Source organism: Oenanthe melanoleuca, chromosome 1A, assembly GCF_029582105.1.
Source record: "Oenanthe melanoleuca isolate GR-GAL-2019-014 chromosome 1A, OMel1.0, whole genome shotgun sequence".
Classification (NCBI taxonomy): Eukaryota; Metazoa; Chordata; class Aves; order Passeriformes; family Muscicapidae; genus Oenanthe; species Oenanthe melanoleuca.
The window spans coordinates 61,327,867-61,346,629 of NC_079334.1; the positions used below are offsets into that span (position 1 = coordinate 61,327,867).

Here is an 18,763-nt window from a genome sequence, read left to right on the forward strand (position 1 = left end):
CCACCCCAAAATCCCTCATCTCCTCTGCCTTAGGGGCATAATTCAACATGACCATATTTTGGGAATAATTTAGCTCCCATAGGAAAGAGAAGGGAGAAAATGTTGATCTCTGATGCAATTATCAGTTTCTGAAGCCTTTGTTCTAAAGAGGCAACAATAGTTTTGATTCCCTGTTAAAGACTAATTATATGGTGAAGAAAAGTAGAATACAAAAGTTCAGTGAAATTATAGCTTAATGCTCAACATAAATTAGATTTCTCACAAAACAATGTTTATGATCTATCCACTCTATTTAATTTAAAAGAGGTGATTATTATCTCCTTACAGAACAACAAGCAAAATTAACACCTCTTCTCTATCACTGACTGTGTTTTAAGGTTGTTATATATCTATCAACACAATTAATTTTAAACTTACTTGTCCCTCAGAGAGAGTAATTGGGCAACTGAGAAAACCAGTGTCCATCACAGAACAGAAAGTGAGGCTTGCAGTACATTGTCTCCATTTAGAAATACTTTAATCTCAATTTTCTGTATTTCTTAAAGGCAATGGGAGTTCCAGCTAAGAGCCTGTTTCTTTCTCTCTCAGTCATTTATCTGAAGTTTTTGACATTGATGTTTGGAAATAAAAACACTAGAAAGCCTGTGCCTTAACTGTGTAACTTACATCTTTAGAGCTCTGGATGAGTGACAAGAACTAAATACCAGAGTCTTTATGCTAAGAAGTGATGTATTAGGGGAGGAAGTGGAGCGTGGAGGCACTGAAGACAAAAGATGTTTCTGATTTGGGGTGTTACAGACTTTTGGCATATAGAGCCATGCTACAGGCCTGCCTTTTGTAAGCTCTGAATATTCACAGGTGGAGCACAAGTCCCTGGAGATGCTGAAGCAGTTTCTGGGAGTTGATCCTAGAAGTCAGAAACCAAAACCTGTTCCTCTCCATTAATGAGATTTTCTCAGGCCTTTTTGAATGCTGAGAGATATGTGTTTATGTCTTGGTGGAATATTCTTCCTCTTTGCCATCTGAAAATTAAGGGTACAAGAAGGTGTCCTGAAGGCTGAGGAAACATGCTGTAGCCAAACTCCTGACACAGCACTTTGCAGGAGGCAAATACCTGGCTGAATGTGAGGAATAGCTGAGGATTAACATGGCAAACATATTACAGTGCAGGTAAAATGGGACAGCCCTCAGCAGTCTGACTGGCAAAAGCTGAACAGCACTGGCTCAACAAGCATATCTTTAGCCTCTGTCTGCTGAAAGCCAAATTCCCACTATTTCTCTGTCAGCTCCATGCAGTGCACAACCCTGTCTCCAGAACCATTTGCTCACAGAAATATTATTTTTTTTTTTTCCCCTAAAAAGTGAATAAATATGTCCTTTATGTCAAAAATCATCTATTTTGAAAACAGGAAGAAAACCTCCAAATTTTGTACTGCCAGGATCAATTTGAAGTTTGTGGAAGGGGCTGTGTAGCTGTAAAGAAAACCTCCTCCCTGATGTCACACCAAACACTGGACAGGACTCTACCATAGTCTCAACTCTCAGTGAGGGATGTTCATTCATTTGGAAATGATCATCAGCCAACACCAGTTCCCAAGGAGTCATCCAGTAGAGAACTCTCCTGCAGCAATTTCCTAACCTTTCCAATCTCCTGCAATTTAATTTCTTTGCTAAATCCTTTAGATTTGGCTAAAGAACTGAGGTAATTTTGTCAAACTACAAGAAACGTTTTGTTGGTATAATGAACTTCTACAGCTAGTGTAAAGCAACTTGGCACAAAATCCATTAAAGTAGGATTAATGAGGGATGGCAGGAAGACTGAGGAAAGGGCTGGGTGAGTGACTGGTTTTAGCTCATGTGTCAATGTAGCACAGCAACACAAAATGCAATAAGGCATCTGTAAGAGGAAGCAAAACCCCTCAGCACCACCTGAGGTATTCAGTGTGATAGCATCAGTTATGACAACCTCTTTCAGTAGTCATGTGAGCACCTTGTGTTTCCAACTTAACCTAGCTTCAGTCAACATAAGGTATTAACAGGGTTTTACACAACTGAAATAATGTGTCCATTTATTGTTGATGGGAAACTTAGTTCTGCTCATTAAAGAAAAATAAAAATGTATGTGATAGCACAGGTGAGATGAAAACTGTGAAGTTGCTTCACATAGAAAAGTTTTGCAACAGTACCTGGACTGTCAGAACGTTTTTCTTCTCAAGCATTGTTTAATTGGTTTACACTTTAATTCTGTACAAACAAACTCTTTTTTTATTTTTGATATTTAAATTTTTATTATTATTCACTGACAGCACTTCAAAAATATTTGATGCAATTTCTGCGACTCTCAAGAATGAAAATTTCATTGTCTCATACTCAAAATTTTTGTGTTTGTTAAAAGCAGTGAGGGAGGACTGCAGTGCACTTGTTTGTGATACATAAATCATAGGGAGAAGAATTGGCAGAAAGTTTAACAGAAATATTTAAAAAGTAATAAAAGAAAGAAATGTAGTAAAAAAATATAGGCCCTGTAATAAGTGGGAAACTGGATTTTTTTTTAAAAGAATGCTTTCTACCAACAGGTCTTGCACAAAATATTAAACCTGACAGTATGTCAAACATGGAACATAACTGAGCATTGATAATGACAACCCATTTACACAATCTTGTGAAATGGCTGATGACTCACAAGTCCATGTAAAATACCACATAGAAAGGTTTTGTACCTTTCTGTCCCAGGAGCTTTTTTTGCCCTTACTGGAAGTTGCCTTAGAGAAACAGGAGAACAGGACACAGACTGAAGGAGTGGGTAACTGAAGAGAGCTGTGCCCCATGACTACCAAATTTTACAGCGTGACAAATGTTGTTATTGAGCTCAGCAAATATGAATTATCTCACTGACATCAGCAGAACACCTCTGACTTACAAGGATATTGAATTTTGCCCAAAGAGCAGCAAAATAATCAATAAACACCAATCCTCAGATATGTGGCAATACTCATGGATATAATATATTATCACTGAATGCTTGCAACTATTCATAAGACCTGTGCAGTGAGTGGGAAAAATATATAATCCAGTCTTCAAAGTAACTATTCTTCTGCTTTTTCTGAATTATCATCTGTATGAAAACTTTCTCTGAAAGGTTATCTTGTTTCTGCTTATAATTCTCTAACAAAATCTTCCTACAAATCTTGCTGTACTCATCTGACCAGAAATCGTTAAAGCCTACCATAAGGAAATTAAATTTATATATATATATATATATATATGTTAAAAATACTCTTTTCCATAGTCCAGGAACCTAATGAAAACACAGGCCAGCTTATCACTATAAAATGTAAATCAGACAGTGAACTATTTCGTCTTCATTTACTCAGTGTGTTTGTGGCAGCTCTAAGTGCTCTTGAACATCAAATTCTGCTGGATGTTGTACAATAAATGGTAGTCCCAAAGATTTACAGTTTAACCCTTGCCTTTAAAAGAGGCAATTTTCCCTGGTAATACCACAAGACAGCTCAGCTACTAACAGAAAAATTCAGCCTATAGACACCAGTGATACAGTGATCTCAGAATAGAGGAGAAAGAGCTAAAAAAGGCTTATCAGTCTCAGTTTTGGGGGGTCACTCTCAACAGTTTTTTGGACAACACTGCTACATTTGAGACTGATATTGAGATTATTAAACAAAATGTTATCACATTTCAGTCACACTGTATGCTATCTGTACAGCAGCACATCATCTGTGGCATTCACTGCTTCTGACTATCAACTATTAGCTGGTGATCATCTTCATACTTTGATCTCTTAGATGTTACTATACACTTCACCATATTTTTTTAACCATATGGTATGTAAAAGCACTTAGCTACATGTTTAAAAATCAAATTTACAGCCACCTTTTAAAATGGATGAATTTATACAAGCCCATGGAATCCAATGCAATAGCAAGGGATGGGATATTTCTGACACAATTTTGATAAGTAGGAGCTGGACATTGAAGCCTGAAATAATTTGTATAGGATATTCTAAAGATCAAGGAGAAAAAGAAGCATCACTTTGGCAATGCAGCAAAATGGGAAGTTCAGGATCTATTTCACTGTCAAAATTTAAAGGCATCAAATGAGGAACCATTTGTCAAACATTTTGTGTATCTGTGATCTGCCCATCCTATCTGTTAACTATAATTGTGTGAACTCTTCTTTATTTTCTGTTATTTAGTCCAACATGCTGCCTTTACAAGTGAAAAATAAGTATCCATTTGTCTCTCCCATTTGTCCTTTTCTCTTCCTGTTCCCCCTTTCTTGCACCACAGTGGTGAATGAGGTTCTGTGGCCTGAATGATGCTGCTGTTGACATCAGTTTCACCCTTTTGTTTCTCAGTGTTACCTGACAGGGTCTGGGAAGGACCATGGTGAAGAGGCTCAAGTGGGACTGGAATAGTTTCTATCCTGGAAACATGGGTTTGTAGAACTAAATGGAGGAAAAAATCTAAATGTTTTTGCATCAGTTAAACCCCTGCATATAATGAAATGTAATCTGAAGAGAAATTCCATGTCACATTAAACACAGAGTTTTCTAATTAGGTGTTTCCTCTGCTCCTCTTCAAAGGCTACAGAAATATTAAGAAGTCCACAGCTGCAGCACGAAAGGTCTTCAAGATGTAACATTTGATAAATGAGAATATTTCAGAAATAATGAAACTTCAGCAAGGAATTAGCAAGTATGAATTTAACCACAAAAGATGCTCTAGCTATATTTCTTGATCTTACACAGTCTCTGTGTCATCACAAAGCCCTGCCTTAGACTCAGTCCTGCTCCACTGAAGTCCACAGCCACAACTCTGCTAAATACAGGAATTGAAACAATATCCTTGATAATATAGTTTAATATTAGCTTTGCCATTCTTTGCTAGTGTAACTTTTGAATTGTGCTCTTGAACTACCTGAATGTGCTATCAATGCTTTAAATACATTGATGTTTCCACTTTGTTGTAAAAATAGGCTTTTAATACTACACAGTATTTAGCAATCTAGTACCAGCCATAAGTTTGATATCAGCCGTGACATTATTTAATTTTCAGAATCACAGAGGTTAAAGCTCACTGAACTATAAACAGTTGGAAACATGGAGTGTAATCCCAAGGCACAGCTCTGCACAAGCTGTAATTTAAATCATATTGCATGCTAAGCTGAAAAGGCAGTGCAGGTCCCAGAGGGCATGAATAAATCTGCAGTCACTGATTTGCCACACACATTTGTGTTGGGATTCTGTAACTGTGCAAATGTGATGTCTTCCTTTAGAGCAGAGGACCTGTCATCTACCGAGATTTGTAATTAAATAACCCAAAGAACAAAAGCAATTACTCAGCCCTACAAATATTCAGGCTGAAATGTGTGCGATTTCATGAACAAAGGGAAGGGGAAGTTCCGGAGACAGAGAGAAAGGGAGGCTTTGAGTCTGTGATAATCCATCTGTGTCTAGTGCTAGTGCAGGCTTTAATGTATAGAACAGGTATGCACATACCTGGCTCACTTTGAACTAATAATTCCATCATCACAGCCTCCACTGTGAAGTGGATGTTTCTCCAGCTAAGGAGCCAATTATGCTTCCAGCTGGCTCCATGCCACCTCAGGTGCCGGCTTTGAGCAATCAGTTGTGTTAATTGCAAGCAACACTAAATGCCTTTTGGGACAAGCAATTCACAGCTCAGGAATGTTAGTGTGAAGGGGGTAGGTTCAGCCCCATTACCGAGAACAAATCACAGTTTGCACAGGTCGCAGGCTAAGAGTTGGAATTTTATGGAATGGGGGAAAGAGGTGGGAACAGACTAAGAGGCTGTATAGTCACATCATTAACTCTGCTGGGCATCTCAGTTAATTGATGGGGTAGGGGCTATGTGGTGGGCTGTGTGGAGCCCTTCATATTTTCAGCTTGGCAGCTCTGGCCTGCCATTCCCTTGTGTCTGGCAGGCATCTGATCCAGGCCAACAGGGATAAGACAATTGGTCCAAGAGAAGATACCTCAGCTGCCCATGAACATGGGCTCCTTCACAATAGTTGGTATTTTCTTTCTATTTTTCGTAGTGTGAAAGCAATAGTTTTAAATATGCATAAGGATTTTTTGATATAAAGAAAATATTACAAGGGTGATAGTAACACTGAATGCCAAAAATGGATGATGAAGGGCAAAATATATAAAAAAATAGCCACTGAAGGAATGAAGAGTAATAATGAAATGAGATGTGCACAATAATGAGTAGAAATCAGCTCTTGCCTGCATAGGGGTCATTCTCATGTATCATCAGGTACAGATGTGGCCTGTTGTATTTTTAGTATCTGTCTTTTCACTCACTACCTTGATAACAAGCTTTAGTCAGTCATTTATTCATAAGCATGGATTTCTAATATATTTGTCCATGAGCCCCCACACCAGCACTATTTAAAAGAAAAACCCTGCCCAAATGTTGGAGGTGATGAATGGGAAGCTTGGATTGAATCACTGGAGATAAAGGGAGTTAGTGTGTGGTGGGGAGTGGGAGGAACTGGTACAAACCTCAGTCTGCAGGTGCTTAGAAACAGTGTGCAGGCTCAGGAAGTCTCTGTAATACCCTTTAGAGGCTCAGTCCCTGGTGTCCCACACGGATGTACAAAGGAAACTTCTTAAAACAAAGCCATCTTATTTCTCCTGTTAACACAGACTAAAACATTGCCAAACACTTTTGCGTCTGAAGCTGTGAATTTCATTAAACTCAATGCAACTGGCTCAGTACTCTCTATTTTTGTGTGGCTGAAACCTTTAATTCTCTCCACGCCGCCCCACGGCCAGCGTGCTCCAGTCACATCACACTTAACCTTTGCCTTGGCTTCTCAAAAAAGAATTTGTTTCACTCTATTCATGGCTTCAACAGTTTGGCAAACCACACTTGAGCGCCGCGCTGGGCCTTTATATTGAACACACTAATCTGATTGTTTTTCCACTCTACAAACTTTGGGTCAACAATCAAGCTGCTGCCAGAAACTAATTAATTTGCAAACAGGCCCCATTTTCACAGGGGGAGAGCTTTTGAAACCTATGTCAGCAGAGCTGGTCACACCATGGTGACATGCATTGTCATGGCATCCACTTTTCTGGGTAATTCTCCTCACTAATTTTTCACCACACACATGAACTCAAATTACCCAGTCAACAGTAAATCTCTATTGAATGCCCAGCAAACTCTGAACGTGGTGGCCTGAGAAGAGGAAATTGGTATTGACAGGGTCAACACTCATTAAATTGATGGCTAGAGCAGAAGGAAAAAAGCCACAAAACAAGACAAGAATGCAAAAAGAAAATTCGGATGTATGTCATATCCCAATAAAGGGGGCCGTAACAGACCCACTCCTCCTTTGTTTAAATCAATTAGTATTCTGCTGTATGACTCCTACAAACAGATTTCTGCTTAACTTTTCTGAAAAACTGGTTAGTGACTTTTGTGAACAGGAAAGGAGGCACAGTTTGGTAGTTAAAAGTCACTGGTTTTCAAGCATCAGAGCTGTGATGAGCTCTCACAGAGATCATGGGAAACCTACTTGAATTTCCAAGGTTTATAACACAGAGGCTTTGTTTCTGGAATCCCACCACCTAATCTGAACTTTCCTTTTGCTTAAGCTGATTTGGATCTCTGTAAAAATGCTAATTACAAAGAAACTGGTGATGCGTAATTTAAAGTGGGTTCTATACCAAAAACAAAGCAAAATACAAACTTAGAACCTGAACACTACTCCTTTTCTGAACAAATGACTCTTTTTTTCCAGCTGAGATTTATCTCCAGGCAAAAGGGAGAGTCTTAATATGAACAGAATGCATGTAAGTAACAGATAGATAGATAAATATATAAATAGAAATCTTATTTTTAATCATACATTAACTGAAAGTAGTACACAAAGCTTTCTAGTAGAGGTTATTGCCACTGCTTGAATAATATACTAAGTCTTTGCAAAGCCATCCACTGCCAGCTCTGTAAGTTATCCATTGAAACAAACCCACAGAAAAAAATAATCCATCTTAGGGTAAAAAAACCAAACCAAACCAAAAAACAAACAAACAAACAAAAAAACAACAAAAAAAATCCCAACTCCCCCAGAAAAAAAAAAAAAAACAAAAAAAAAATCCTCTGCTTTTTAGAGGAGATAGAATATCACTGGGAGTATCGATAACTGGAAAATTGCAAGTGTTTGTTATCAGTGTGAGAAGGACACAGAGCTCTACTCCTCCAACTGAATGTGCTCCTGGTGTGTGCTCATGCTGATGGATTTTTACACAGCTCTTGCTGCTCAAAGAAGCAGATGAGACTTGGATTTTTTTTTTTTTTTTATTTTTTTAAGGATGACTATAGAAAGCAACTCACCTGCATCATCAAATTTGAATCTGAACACCTAAATGAGATGACCAGTTTTGCCCACTACAGAGGTACATTGATTTATCCACATCCAGCATCTACCCAGAGCTTGTTCTGGTTATTTCATCCAACTGCCTTCCAGAGAAGGTGATGGGAATGGCTGCACACTCTCAGATCTCACCCCAACATGAGACTCATTAGGATTTATTGGATTGTTAATCTGATACATGTTAATATTTTGACCTTTCAATTCACAATTGAAATACAAACCTTAAAATTTAGCAATTTTAAGGTACATCATCAATAGTTCAATTCAGTGCACAAGAGTGAGTGCAGATCTCAAACTGGCCATCACTGGCAAGTCTCTTTTTAGAAAGATTATGCTGCAGTGAACTGTGGGGTCATATCCCACACTGCTTGCTTTGAGAACTATGAGAATCTTTCCTAAAATTGAACTTTATGCAGCAGAAAAAATTCTCTGGTATCCAGTGGAAACAGTGAACAAAGAAATCTTAGCTCTACCATTATTTTTGATCTTATATGCACTATAAAGAGAGCCACAGAATGAATGAATTGCAGCAAAGCATGGCTTCTAATCTACACTCCCAGTTATTACATTTTTTTGGTGTGGACAGTAAGGCTGACCAAGATAAAACTCAGAAATGAGCCCATGGTTAACCATGTAATATACACATATCCTAAGTCAGGTTCATGGACTAACTTGTATCCTAACTTCCTGAAGCATACTGTGGCTATAGCTCAGACCAATATGTTTACTGATGCAAGTTTTCTTGCCCCAGGTCATATTTTCCTCAGTGTCAGGAAGCCTTCAAAATGTGCAATCAGACCAGGAGAATGTTCTCTGCTGCTTCATCTTTCCTACCTGCTTTGTCTTCTCCAACCTCAAAACTTGTCCTTTGGCTACTTTTACCATCTTTTCAACCTAAACAGAACAAAACATCATCCACAGCACAGATATTTAATTAAGAAAATGACCTAATCCAAGGGGGCATGGGAGGGATGGAGAATGAGAAGATCTTTTTCCTTAGAAATAATTTCAAATAATTTCATTTAGGCCACTTGATGGGAAGACTTTATTTTTTCTGATTGTCTCCACCTACTATCTTCATGACCTTTCTCACATCCAGAGAAACTGTTAAGCACATTCTGAAATTCTTACTTGGTCTCTTATCTCTGAACCAAATGCTTCTCTTACTTTGTATAAAGATACAGGGAACAGTTATCAGACAGGTTCAACTGAATCAAATGGTTCAAATACTGTTCAATATTCTGGTCCAGTATTCAGCAGGGCCTTTGGCTTCCTGATCTGCAAACACTGCAGATTAGGGACAGGATAAATGTCAAGTAATAACAATAAGAAAGAGCCATTTATTTTCTGATTTCCAAAATTTTACGTTTCTTCCAAGAAAAAAAAAAAAAAAAGAATGGGTTGTAACAAAAAATGTGTATAGAAAAAGCTTGTTAGATTGCAATGAGAAAAACAACTTAAAATTCATGCTCAATCTCTCAAATATGGATCTACAGACTTAAGGGAGAAAAGAAACCTTATAAATGGAGTTTGTGTGCCATTCTGTTCAGAGCATTATGCCACCGTCACCATAGTTTCTGAGCACTTCCTAGCATTGTGTTAGGTGACATTAGCATTTGTCACACATGGAATTTATCACTGTGAAATTATTTATTACTATTCTTAGCGATGAAGATAGTGGGAATGGGAGGGTGGGAGGACTTATTGAGTGAGAAATGAGACTTGCATATATGGACATGTTTTGTTCTGGAAGGGTTGGAGCTGTTCATGCTGCTGTAAGCCCTGGTGGGAAAATGGAAACTCAGTCCACACTACAGCCTGCATGATAGGACATATCAGCTGTTCAAATATAGAAATGCCTATTTTAAATGCAAGAGACCCTTTCACAGGAAAATTAACACCAAAAGAACAACAACAAAAAGATAACATACACAAAAAAATTCCTTCACTGCTATCACTCAAAAAGTTCAAATATGTCCTTATAAATTCATGGTAATGAAGATCTGGAAGAGACTTTTTAGTCTACTCACTGTAGTCTTTTAGGATGTCAGGTAAGTGTGCTATATAACAACACATAAAATGTTACCTGAGTTCCTCCTGAAATCAGCCAGGCTGCCTCACTGGCTACTTCTATTGGGCAGCTTTTTCTACTTTAATTCCCATCATAGTTTAAGACTTCTAATTTGAAGACTAAATAAATTCATATGCAATTCCAACTTCTTTTCTAATGTCCTTTGTCTAAACAGCTCTTTTCTTGATGGAGATTTATTGTGTTTTTAGCATCCATCACCTCCTTCCTCCAATAAGATCTTAGATGTATTTTATGAAACACCCCCAGGTACCAGGACGGTTGGGTTTTGTGTCCCCTTTCCACAGGTGATCCCTGCATTTTACTGCATGCTCTGTATCTGGATTGAGAATGTGTAGGAGGTGAGCTGGAAAATGGGAAACTAGGAAGGCATTTATGGACAAGAAAGTAGCACAGCAGAGGGGGCCATCAGTGGCTATGTATAGGTAGGAAAAAGGTTTGGTGTGGTTGACCAAATACTAAGAATAGGTTCAAGGATCAGAATAAGTACACACCCAAATCTCAGCAAGAGTAATTAATATCTAGCATTTTGACATTTCATGCCTTTTGTTAGGTAAAAGTCCTGTAGACTACCTGCAATATTTTTCTTTCTGCTGCCATACATTAGTCTACTGTGCAATACACAAATACATTCAAAATCACGTGTGTGCAATGCCAGTGCTGGGACATTCAACAAAGTGTCATGAGTGGAAACAACACAAAATGATGTCTACAGTTCTGTTTGAATGCCAGGAAAGTATCAAGTCTGTGTTTCCTGCCTTGGACCCTTGTTAAATTTAAGAGGGCATTTTCTATTTTATTGAACAGTCGCTCAGCTTCTATAACTCTCAGCTGTTTATGTAACCGTAAAGTAAAGATTACCAAGGACAATAACCTCAGGGGACTAAGCACAGTTACTGCTCCACTTTAAAAATTAAGCCATGGAAAGTATGCTAAAATAATATCATAGAATGGTTTAAAACCCATAAAAAGCAAGGAAATTCCAAGCCAAGTCTGGAAATCCAGACTGACAATCTCTCTTAACCCCAGGTCTAGTAAAGAGAATGAGCGAGGCCAGTATTTCTGGGGTGTAAACCAGATTCATAATACTATCCTAATGCAGCTTTTGTGATTTCATTTCCTTTCAGATTTTGCTCAGCCCAATCCTGCTTTGCTTTTAACATAAATGTTTATGGTTATTCATTTTACAAAATGTTAACAATTTAAGGCCAGATCCCCTGTGCTCAAGTCAGAGAAGATGAGAGCAGCTTTAAGCTCTCTCCTTCCACTCCTCTAATCTTCAGCTTGAAAACTGCTTTGGGTGCACTGCCTTTGCATTTCTTAGCATTTGCTCTGGTAGACTGCACTGCCAATTCTGCCTTTTTGCCTCTGGCCATGCCCTCAGCCCTTGCACGAAGGGATGGTGTACAGCAAGCACTGCCTGCTGTGCAGCAGGGAACTCCCTGGCCCCAGGAGAAGCTGCTCCCACCCGCTCAGCCTCTACTCATCCTCTTTTTTTAACTTCTGCAGCAGTTCATGGAAGCAGGACATGATACATGCTTCTTTAAAATAACTTTATGCCTCTGAACTATGAGAGGCAATGGCACATTTAAAGGGAATCACGTACTTGCTGATAGGCAAGACTTTGTCAGATATATGTGTAACATCAAGGCCGTTGCTCCCTATAGAAAAGCTGTACAGAAGATTTTTTCAACTTCAGAATTTTTCTTCTGAGATTTCAGAACAATTCTTGACCCTCACTGGGACTGAGTAATATTGCCAAAGCCTCTTTTGTGCAGAGTAAACTTAGTGCACGTACCCGAGGAGCCAGTAATGTCTGATGTGTGCATGGACATGGCTTATAACAAAGTACATGATTCAGTCTGGGGCACTGAACTGCAGCTTTTCATGTCCATGACTTCCCTGAGCACCAGCTTATTTTACTGTGTTTTTGAAAATGCTTTCTTGTCACATCTGGCCAACTCTGTATCAATAATTAAATATACACTGCTACAGTGACTGATGTATAGTTCCCTAGCTTCTAGATGAATGCCCTGACTACATGGCTATAGAATCAGTCTCCTTTGTTTTATTTGGCTTGGTGACTGTTTAATTATTTATACAAAATGAAAGCTTTAGAAGCCTGTGAGTATTTCATATCTCTAAGAGACTTAAGAAGTCTTTAAGAGCTGCTGGTCAGCACCTTCCCTTGGGCAGTTCTCTTCCCCAAAACATACAATTTCTGTAAGAAGGTTGAGCGTCTCCAGAATGTGACTGTGATCTCTGCAGTAACTCTGTGCTCCTGCTTAAATCCAAAAACTTAATCACTCTGTGCAATGCTGTTCTACTTTTGTGCCACTTCAGGGCAAGACGATTTCTGGGAAAAGTTTGCAAGCTCTTCACGTGCAACTGTCTTCTCCTCTCCATTTTTGGTACCAAACAGCTGTGCTTTCTGCACCCTGTCAGCTCTGACCTTAGTATGGAAAAAGCAGTTTAGCTCCTGCTCTGACTGAAGTAAACACCAGCAAGGTCTTGGAACTGGATGCCTAACTAATAAACTCTACAGAGATGAGAATTTGTCTCTAAGTTTGATCAGAACTGTTGTCCTGCAGCTTTCAGGATATGCCCCTTAGAATACTGTTTTTTCACCTGAGGCTAAGTACACTGTAAAAAGCAATTAGGAAAGCAAACCCACCACTATGTAGAAATACATGTCTTTACTAAAAAACATATAAGGGTCTGCAAACTTAAAGTTCAAAAATAGTTTGTATAGATCTTTAAGAAAACAGTGAACACCTCATTCTTCAATGAGAGCTTGTTTCATTAAAAATATATCCACTTTAAATATGTGCAAACACAGAGCTTCTTTTATAATTATATTTTAAAAAGAAAAATGACAAAAACAGTAATCAAAGGACTGGTATGCCTGCAGAGTTTCAAACTCAAACTATTATCACTTTTGGATTTCCATGTTAGATGCTGAAATTAAGAAAGCTGTGTGGAAAGGCTGCCAGGATCTTATCACTGAGAAATTAACAGTAAAGCCTCAGAGCCTCTAATAGGAATGTTGTAGTGCAGATTTTAGGCCAATCTTTCCATAATAGGAAGGTAAATGTATTAAGTTGCAGCAGAGAGAGAGATTTCAAAAATGTACTTAAGGATCATTCTCCATTAAATTATGGACAGTTATGAGAATAATTTCTAAAGGTTTCAATTTGATTCTTATCTTGTTCTAAATTAAGTTTGAAACTTTCCATACAGAAATATAGTGCAACAACTTCACTTAGGAGTTGGAAATCACCTTCACCCTGTGATACCAAAAATGCTGTCTTTCACTTTTATGCTCATTTTGTAAAATACTTAAATTCAAGAAAGCTTGAGGTTCATCAGCTCCCCACCTTGAGCACAAAGCAGTTGGGGTTTCTGCACCCTGTCAGATGTAACCTTAGTGCTAATTTGGGAAAAGCAGTTCCCACATTTAGTGCTGAAAGACTGATAACCGAATCCACAACAGAGTGACACATTTCCAGCAGTGAAGTACAGGGCCTGTGGACAATGGCTGCATTTTCCCACTGCATAAATCCTCCTGACTCAGCTGTCATGGTGCAAATCTACTGCACAAAGGCAGATTTTGCTTGCATGATTGGGCTTTAAAATGTCATCATGACTATCATAACAAAAGTTGATGTTGGTCATCTTTAACACATTATTACTCCACCAGGTGTTAAGATAGATGGGAATGTCTATAACCCTTGTGCTTTACTGTTTCCTGAAGTCCAGAAATCTTGTTTACTGTCATAATAACATCACCCAATGAACAGAATTTTTGTGTAACTGGGTAAACACAGATTGTAGAACTGAAATGTTATAGACCTGAATCAGTTTTCCAGACAGATAGTAGTCCACATGAATTGCAGCAAAACTAAATTTAACAGGATATACAACAGATTCATAAACTTTTCATATTAAAATACAGCTCCATACTTGCCCTATACCACTTACATGATACGTGTATCACATATATGCTATATATAGAGTTAATTCAACTTGCAACAGCATCTTGTGGTTTTAATTATGAGTCGGGTCTGATGTTGTTGTGGATTGTATATACAGCTGATGTGATATCCAGTTTAATACCAGAAGGTCTTGACTAGCTAATAACAAGCTGTGTTTTAAAACATACTCTGCTCTTACACATTAAAATTTGTGTGAACAGTCTGCACTAAATTGTAAAACCACATAAGAAAGACTGAACCTCAGCAGAGACATAAATAATATGGCTAGGAGCAGAAAATGTCTAAGAATAAAATAATTTGTGAATTCAAAAACAGTGCAGGTGCAAGCAGTATGTACAGCAAAAGTAGAGCTAGTTAACTCTTAAAAAATTTAAATTTAAGTTAACTCAGCAACTACAGTTAGTATTACTTAAATCAAGTGTCAGCTTTTTCAGACAATGAATTCTCATTTCCAAAATGCTCATATCCTTGTATGGCTAAAGCCAAGTGTAATTCCATTTGAGCTATTGGAAATTTGTCTTCAGTAGAACTTGGACAGAGTACTCAGATGCATTCTAAAGTATTTTGGTACACTAAGCCAAAATCAGATTTTCTCTGAAATTATCTTCCCGTCCTCAGAATGTAAATAAACAACCACAGGCTTGATTACTAATATCCATACAATAATGTAAGCTATTGTGCCTTGCTAAACTATCGGATATTTGAAACCAAATCACTTGGAATCCTCAGGACCCTTTTCTATTTTTCCAAACTCTTGACAACTTTGGCTTGCTCGTGAAGTTCTGCTGGTTGACTTTCTGCTGGGTGTGACCAGCATCCCCTTCAACACAGCAAAAATGAAACCTTGTACAAGGCACAATCCTGCCCAAGGCTCTGGAGAGACTTTGTGTTCATGTGTGGTTTGATGCCTCAAGCCTTGAGCTTCTGTCCAACTCACATGACTGTGCTGCTTATAGTGTCTGTGTGTGTTTTAAATTTAATCACACTCTACAAATCTCAGTGTAATTAAACCAAAAAATGCTTATTTATAAATCAATTTTGATTACTCTAACTGGTTTAGAACGGAATTCTGCTCCTAATAAAAGAGGAGTGTATATGTCACAGATGTTGCTGGGATGGAGCTGTGTGCTAGTCTTTAATGGCTGGATGAGTGTAACCAGAGAAATGCACATTTTACATACCATTTAGCCACCGGGAGTCGTGCTGCTCTGTTCTGATGGGATGGTGGTGCCCCAGAGTTCGGAAAATGGCAAAGTCCCTGCCCATGAAGTCTGCTGCTGTGCCAGAGTACAGTTCTCCATCTGTGGGAGGACATCACTGTGAGCAACATTCCTCAACTTTCCAGTCATGGTAAGACAGAGAAAGCTGTCATATGTTCATATTTATCTAATAGGGCTAATGAGTAAATTACAAAACAACAAGCCATATGCAATGCATTGTCATTGAAAATAGAGATTAGACCAAATTTCTCACTGAAGAGCTTAATGGTAACCTCTCACAAACGAGCTGTATCTGCTGACTGCTGTGCACTTTGCAAAAATAGGTTTGAATTTTTAGGCTGGATCAGTGGCAGCCAGTGCACCTACCCTGGCAGGCAGGAGCATACAGCCTCAGAAAACCCACCTGATTGAAATTACCCTGTTTAGAACAGGAGCTTGTTCTGGACACCTCCAGAGGTTCCTTCCAACCCACTGGGTTTATGTGAGTCTGGGAACTGAAGAGTCCAGCTCAGTCACTTTTGGTTCAGAAAGTCCTTAGGTCCCTTCAATTTTTCCTATAGAACTTATGTGGTTTTTACTTTGGTTACCTTCTTTTATTTTGTTTTGTTTTGGATTTTTGCTTTGGGATTGCTAATAGACTTTTGTTTTTGTTGTTGTTGTTGTTTTGGTTTGGTTTGTTTTTTTACCTTTTTTTTTTTTTTTTTTTTTTTTTTTTTTTTTCCCTGAGCAGATCCTCAAAAAATAGCATATTTTACAGGAAAGACAGAACATGCCTTTCTCCTTTGGCCACCTTTGTAACTGTGGTACTGGCAAAGGGCAACAGCTAAGTGAGAGAATAAACGAGATCATTCCCTGCTACCTTGACCCCCATGCATTTCACAGTGAAAAACTGAACTAAAAATTGACCTATGATACTTCAGCCCATAAATGGCACAGACACAGCCTAGCTGGAGATGAAACTCATCCCAGTGTCTTCCTTCTCAGCCAGATAGAAGTGCCACAGAGGAGTCAGAGAGAGGGAGAGAGACTGTCTAAATTCTGAGGAGCAGGTCAAATTAAATACCTGCCAGCTGGTAGAGAGTGTAATAATAATAATGACATTGTAATGAGACCCACAGAAAAGAACCAGGGATCAAAGTACAACACATATCTTTCTGACATTAATTTAGAGCTTGTCCATGAAATCACTCTGAATCAAAAATGCTAAAAATGCATTTTTAAAACTGTGTTCTACATCTGTATGTTAAATGAGATAACCTACCCTATACTGTTAAAATGAAACTAAAAAGCATTATTCCTTCCAACTACTTTCAAGCTACCCATATTACACTGGTCCTTTGTGAAAAAGACAAGTTTGAGGATAAAATAACTCTTTCTTTAGCTAAGGTAATACATTTTTCATGGTCATGATGAACTCTACCATATCCCCATTTTAAAACAGCCTTTTAGGAAGCAATTTCATAATTTTCATGGCAATTTTAGGTATTTCCATGGCAGGACAACCAGATCCAAGCATGTCTATTGGATATCACTGGCATCTTTTCCCCTGAATACTGACACCACGAAATCAGCAATTGAACCTAGAGTGGCTCTGTACCATATGGTAGCCAGGAAAGTCAGGAAGGGTGAAAACATGATAGCAGAAAGGCATGGAATTGAATGAATTCACAGCAGAGATTAGGAGCAAATAGACCAGTCATGCCCAGCAGGAGGTGTAATCAGAAGGGAAACAGAACAGCATATCATTAATTAACGATTTACCATTCTTCTATGTCATTTTCAACTTTTTCTGAAGGGGAGACAATCACTTAATTATAGTTATTATTATGTGCAGAGCATGCAGCTGAGATTTTAAAGATCATAAAACCTTTTTGCCTGTGAAAAGGGCTTTGATGCTATGCTTAACCTTTCTTTAACCTTATCTTCATTTTCTTGTCTTTCAATCCCTAGTGAGTTCTGATAAATCAATAGAAATCAAAGGGGAATGGAAAAAAAAAAACAAGGCCTATTTTTCTTCTTAGTTATCAACAGATCTAAAGGTCAATCAGTCAAGAAAAAAATCTATATTTAATACTATATTGCTAAAATTAAACACAATGCAGTTTGAAAACTAATTAAAATTATATATTTGAAATATTTAGAATTATAAGGGGGTTTTTTGGCACCTCTGTTTTTAGCTTGACATATAAACACCACTGGAAATGAACATATTTTCCAGGCTGGACTCAGCTCAACCCAAGAGGACACTACAGGGCTCTTGTGGCTGACACTTTTTCTTCAGTGGTGACAGGACAAAAGTTTTGGCAATAACTGGCTTCAGCACGTTTCAAATGGGGAAGGGTCTGCAGAAAACTGACCTTTCTATCATCCCTACTACAGCTCCTCCAAGTTTCAGTATTCCTAGATCAGTGCCTGCAGTTTGAACTGATCTGCTGTAGTCATGCAAAAAGGGGATTTTGACTTCTTCCAGACAGAAATACCAAGGAATACCATTTATTTTTGTAAGGCTTTAGATAATTTTTGCAAAATTCAGGGTGAGCCTCAAGTCATGTCCCAGATGTGCACATCCTTTGAGCTAGTACTGTGCAAAAGCTATGTGAGGATTTTGCCTCTTGTCTAGATAGATGTACATTCATCTTTATTTCCCTGTGCATATCTCTTCTTTTGGACTGAAATTTACTCATTGCTAGTCTGGAAAATGATTCTTTAATGTCATGGATAGTCCTCACTGCGTTATTTCTATTGTCAGCAGATTTAGAAGAAGTTTTATAAACTTTAAGGAGAAAGTGGAAATTAAGAGTTTGAAAACTGACAAACATTTGTAGACAGGACAATGCTGCCTACTTCCTTCCTTCCTTCTCTGAAGGGTTTTGTTTTGTTGTTGTTTGTTTTGTTTTGTTTTGTTTTTGTTTTGGTGGGTTTTTTTTTTGTTTGTTTGGTTGTTTGTTTTTTTTTTTTTTTTGTTTTTTTAACTACCCCAATACAATTCCTTTAGTCAAACACATTCAGTGATATTTTCTCCTGTGATTATATTC

General features: G+C 38.1%; 1 protein-coding gene across 1 annotated transcript in view; it reads right to left on the reverse strand.

Moving 5' to 3' along the window:
- SEMA3A (semaphorin 3A) overlaps positions 1-18,763 on the reverse strand; it is a 163,370-nt gene that overhangs the window by 44,456 nt on the left and 100,151 nt on the right. The window contains exon 6 of the mRNA XM_056481990.1: positions 15,690-15,809. Within this exon, the coding sequence (XP_056337965.1) occupies positions 15,690-15,809 (120 nt within the window). The remainder of the gene's footprint in view (positions 1-15,689; positions 15,810-18,763) is intronic.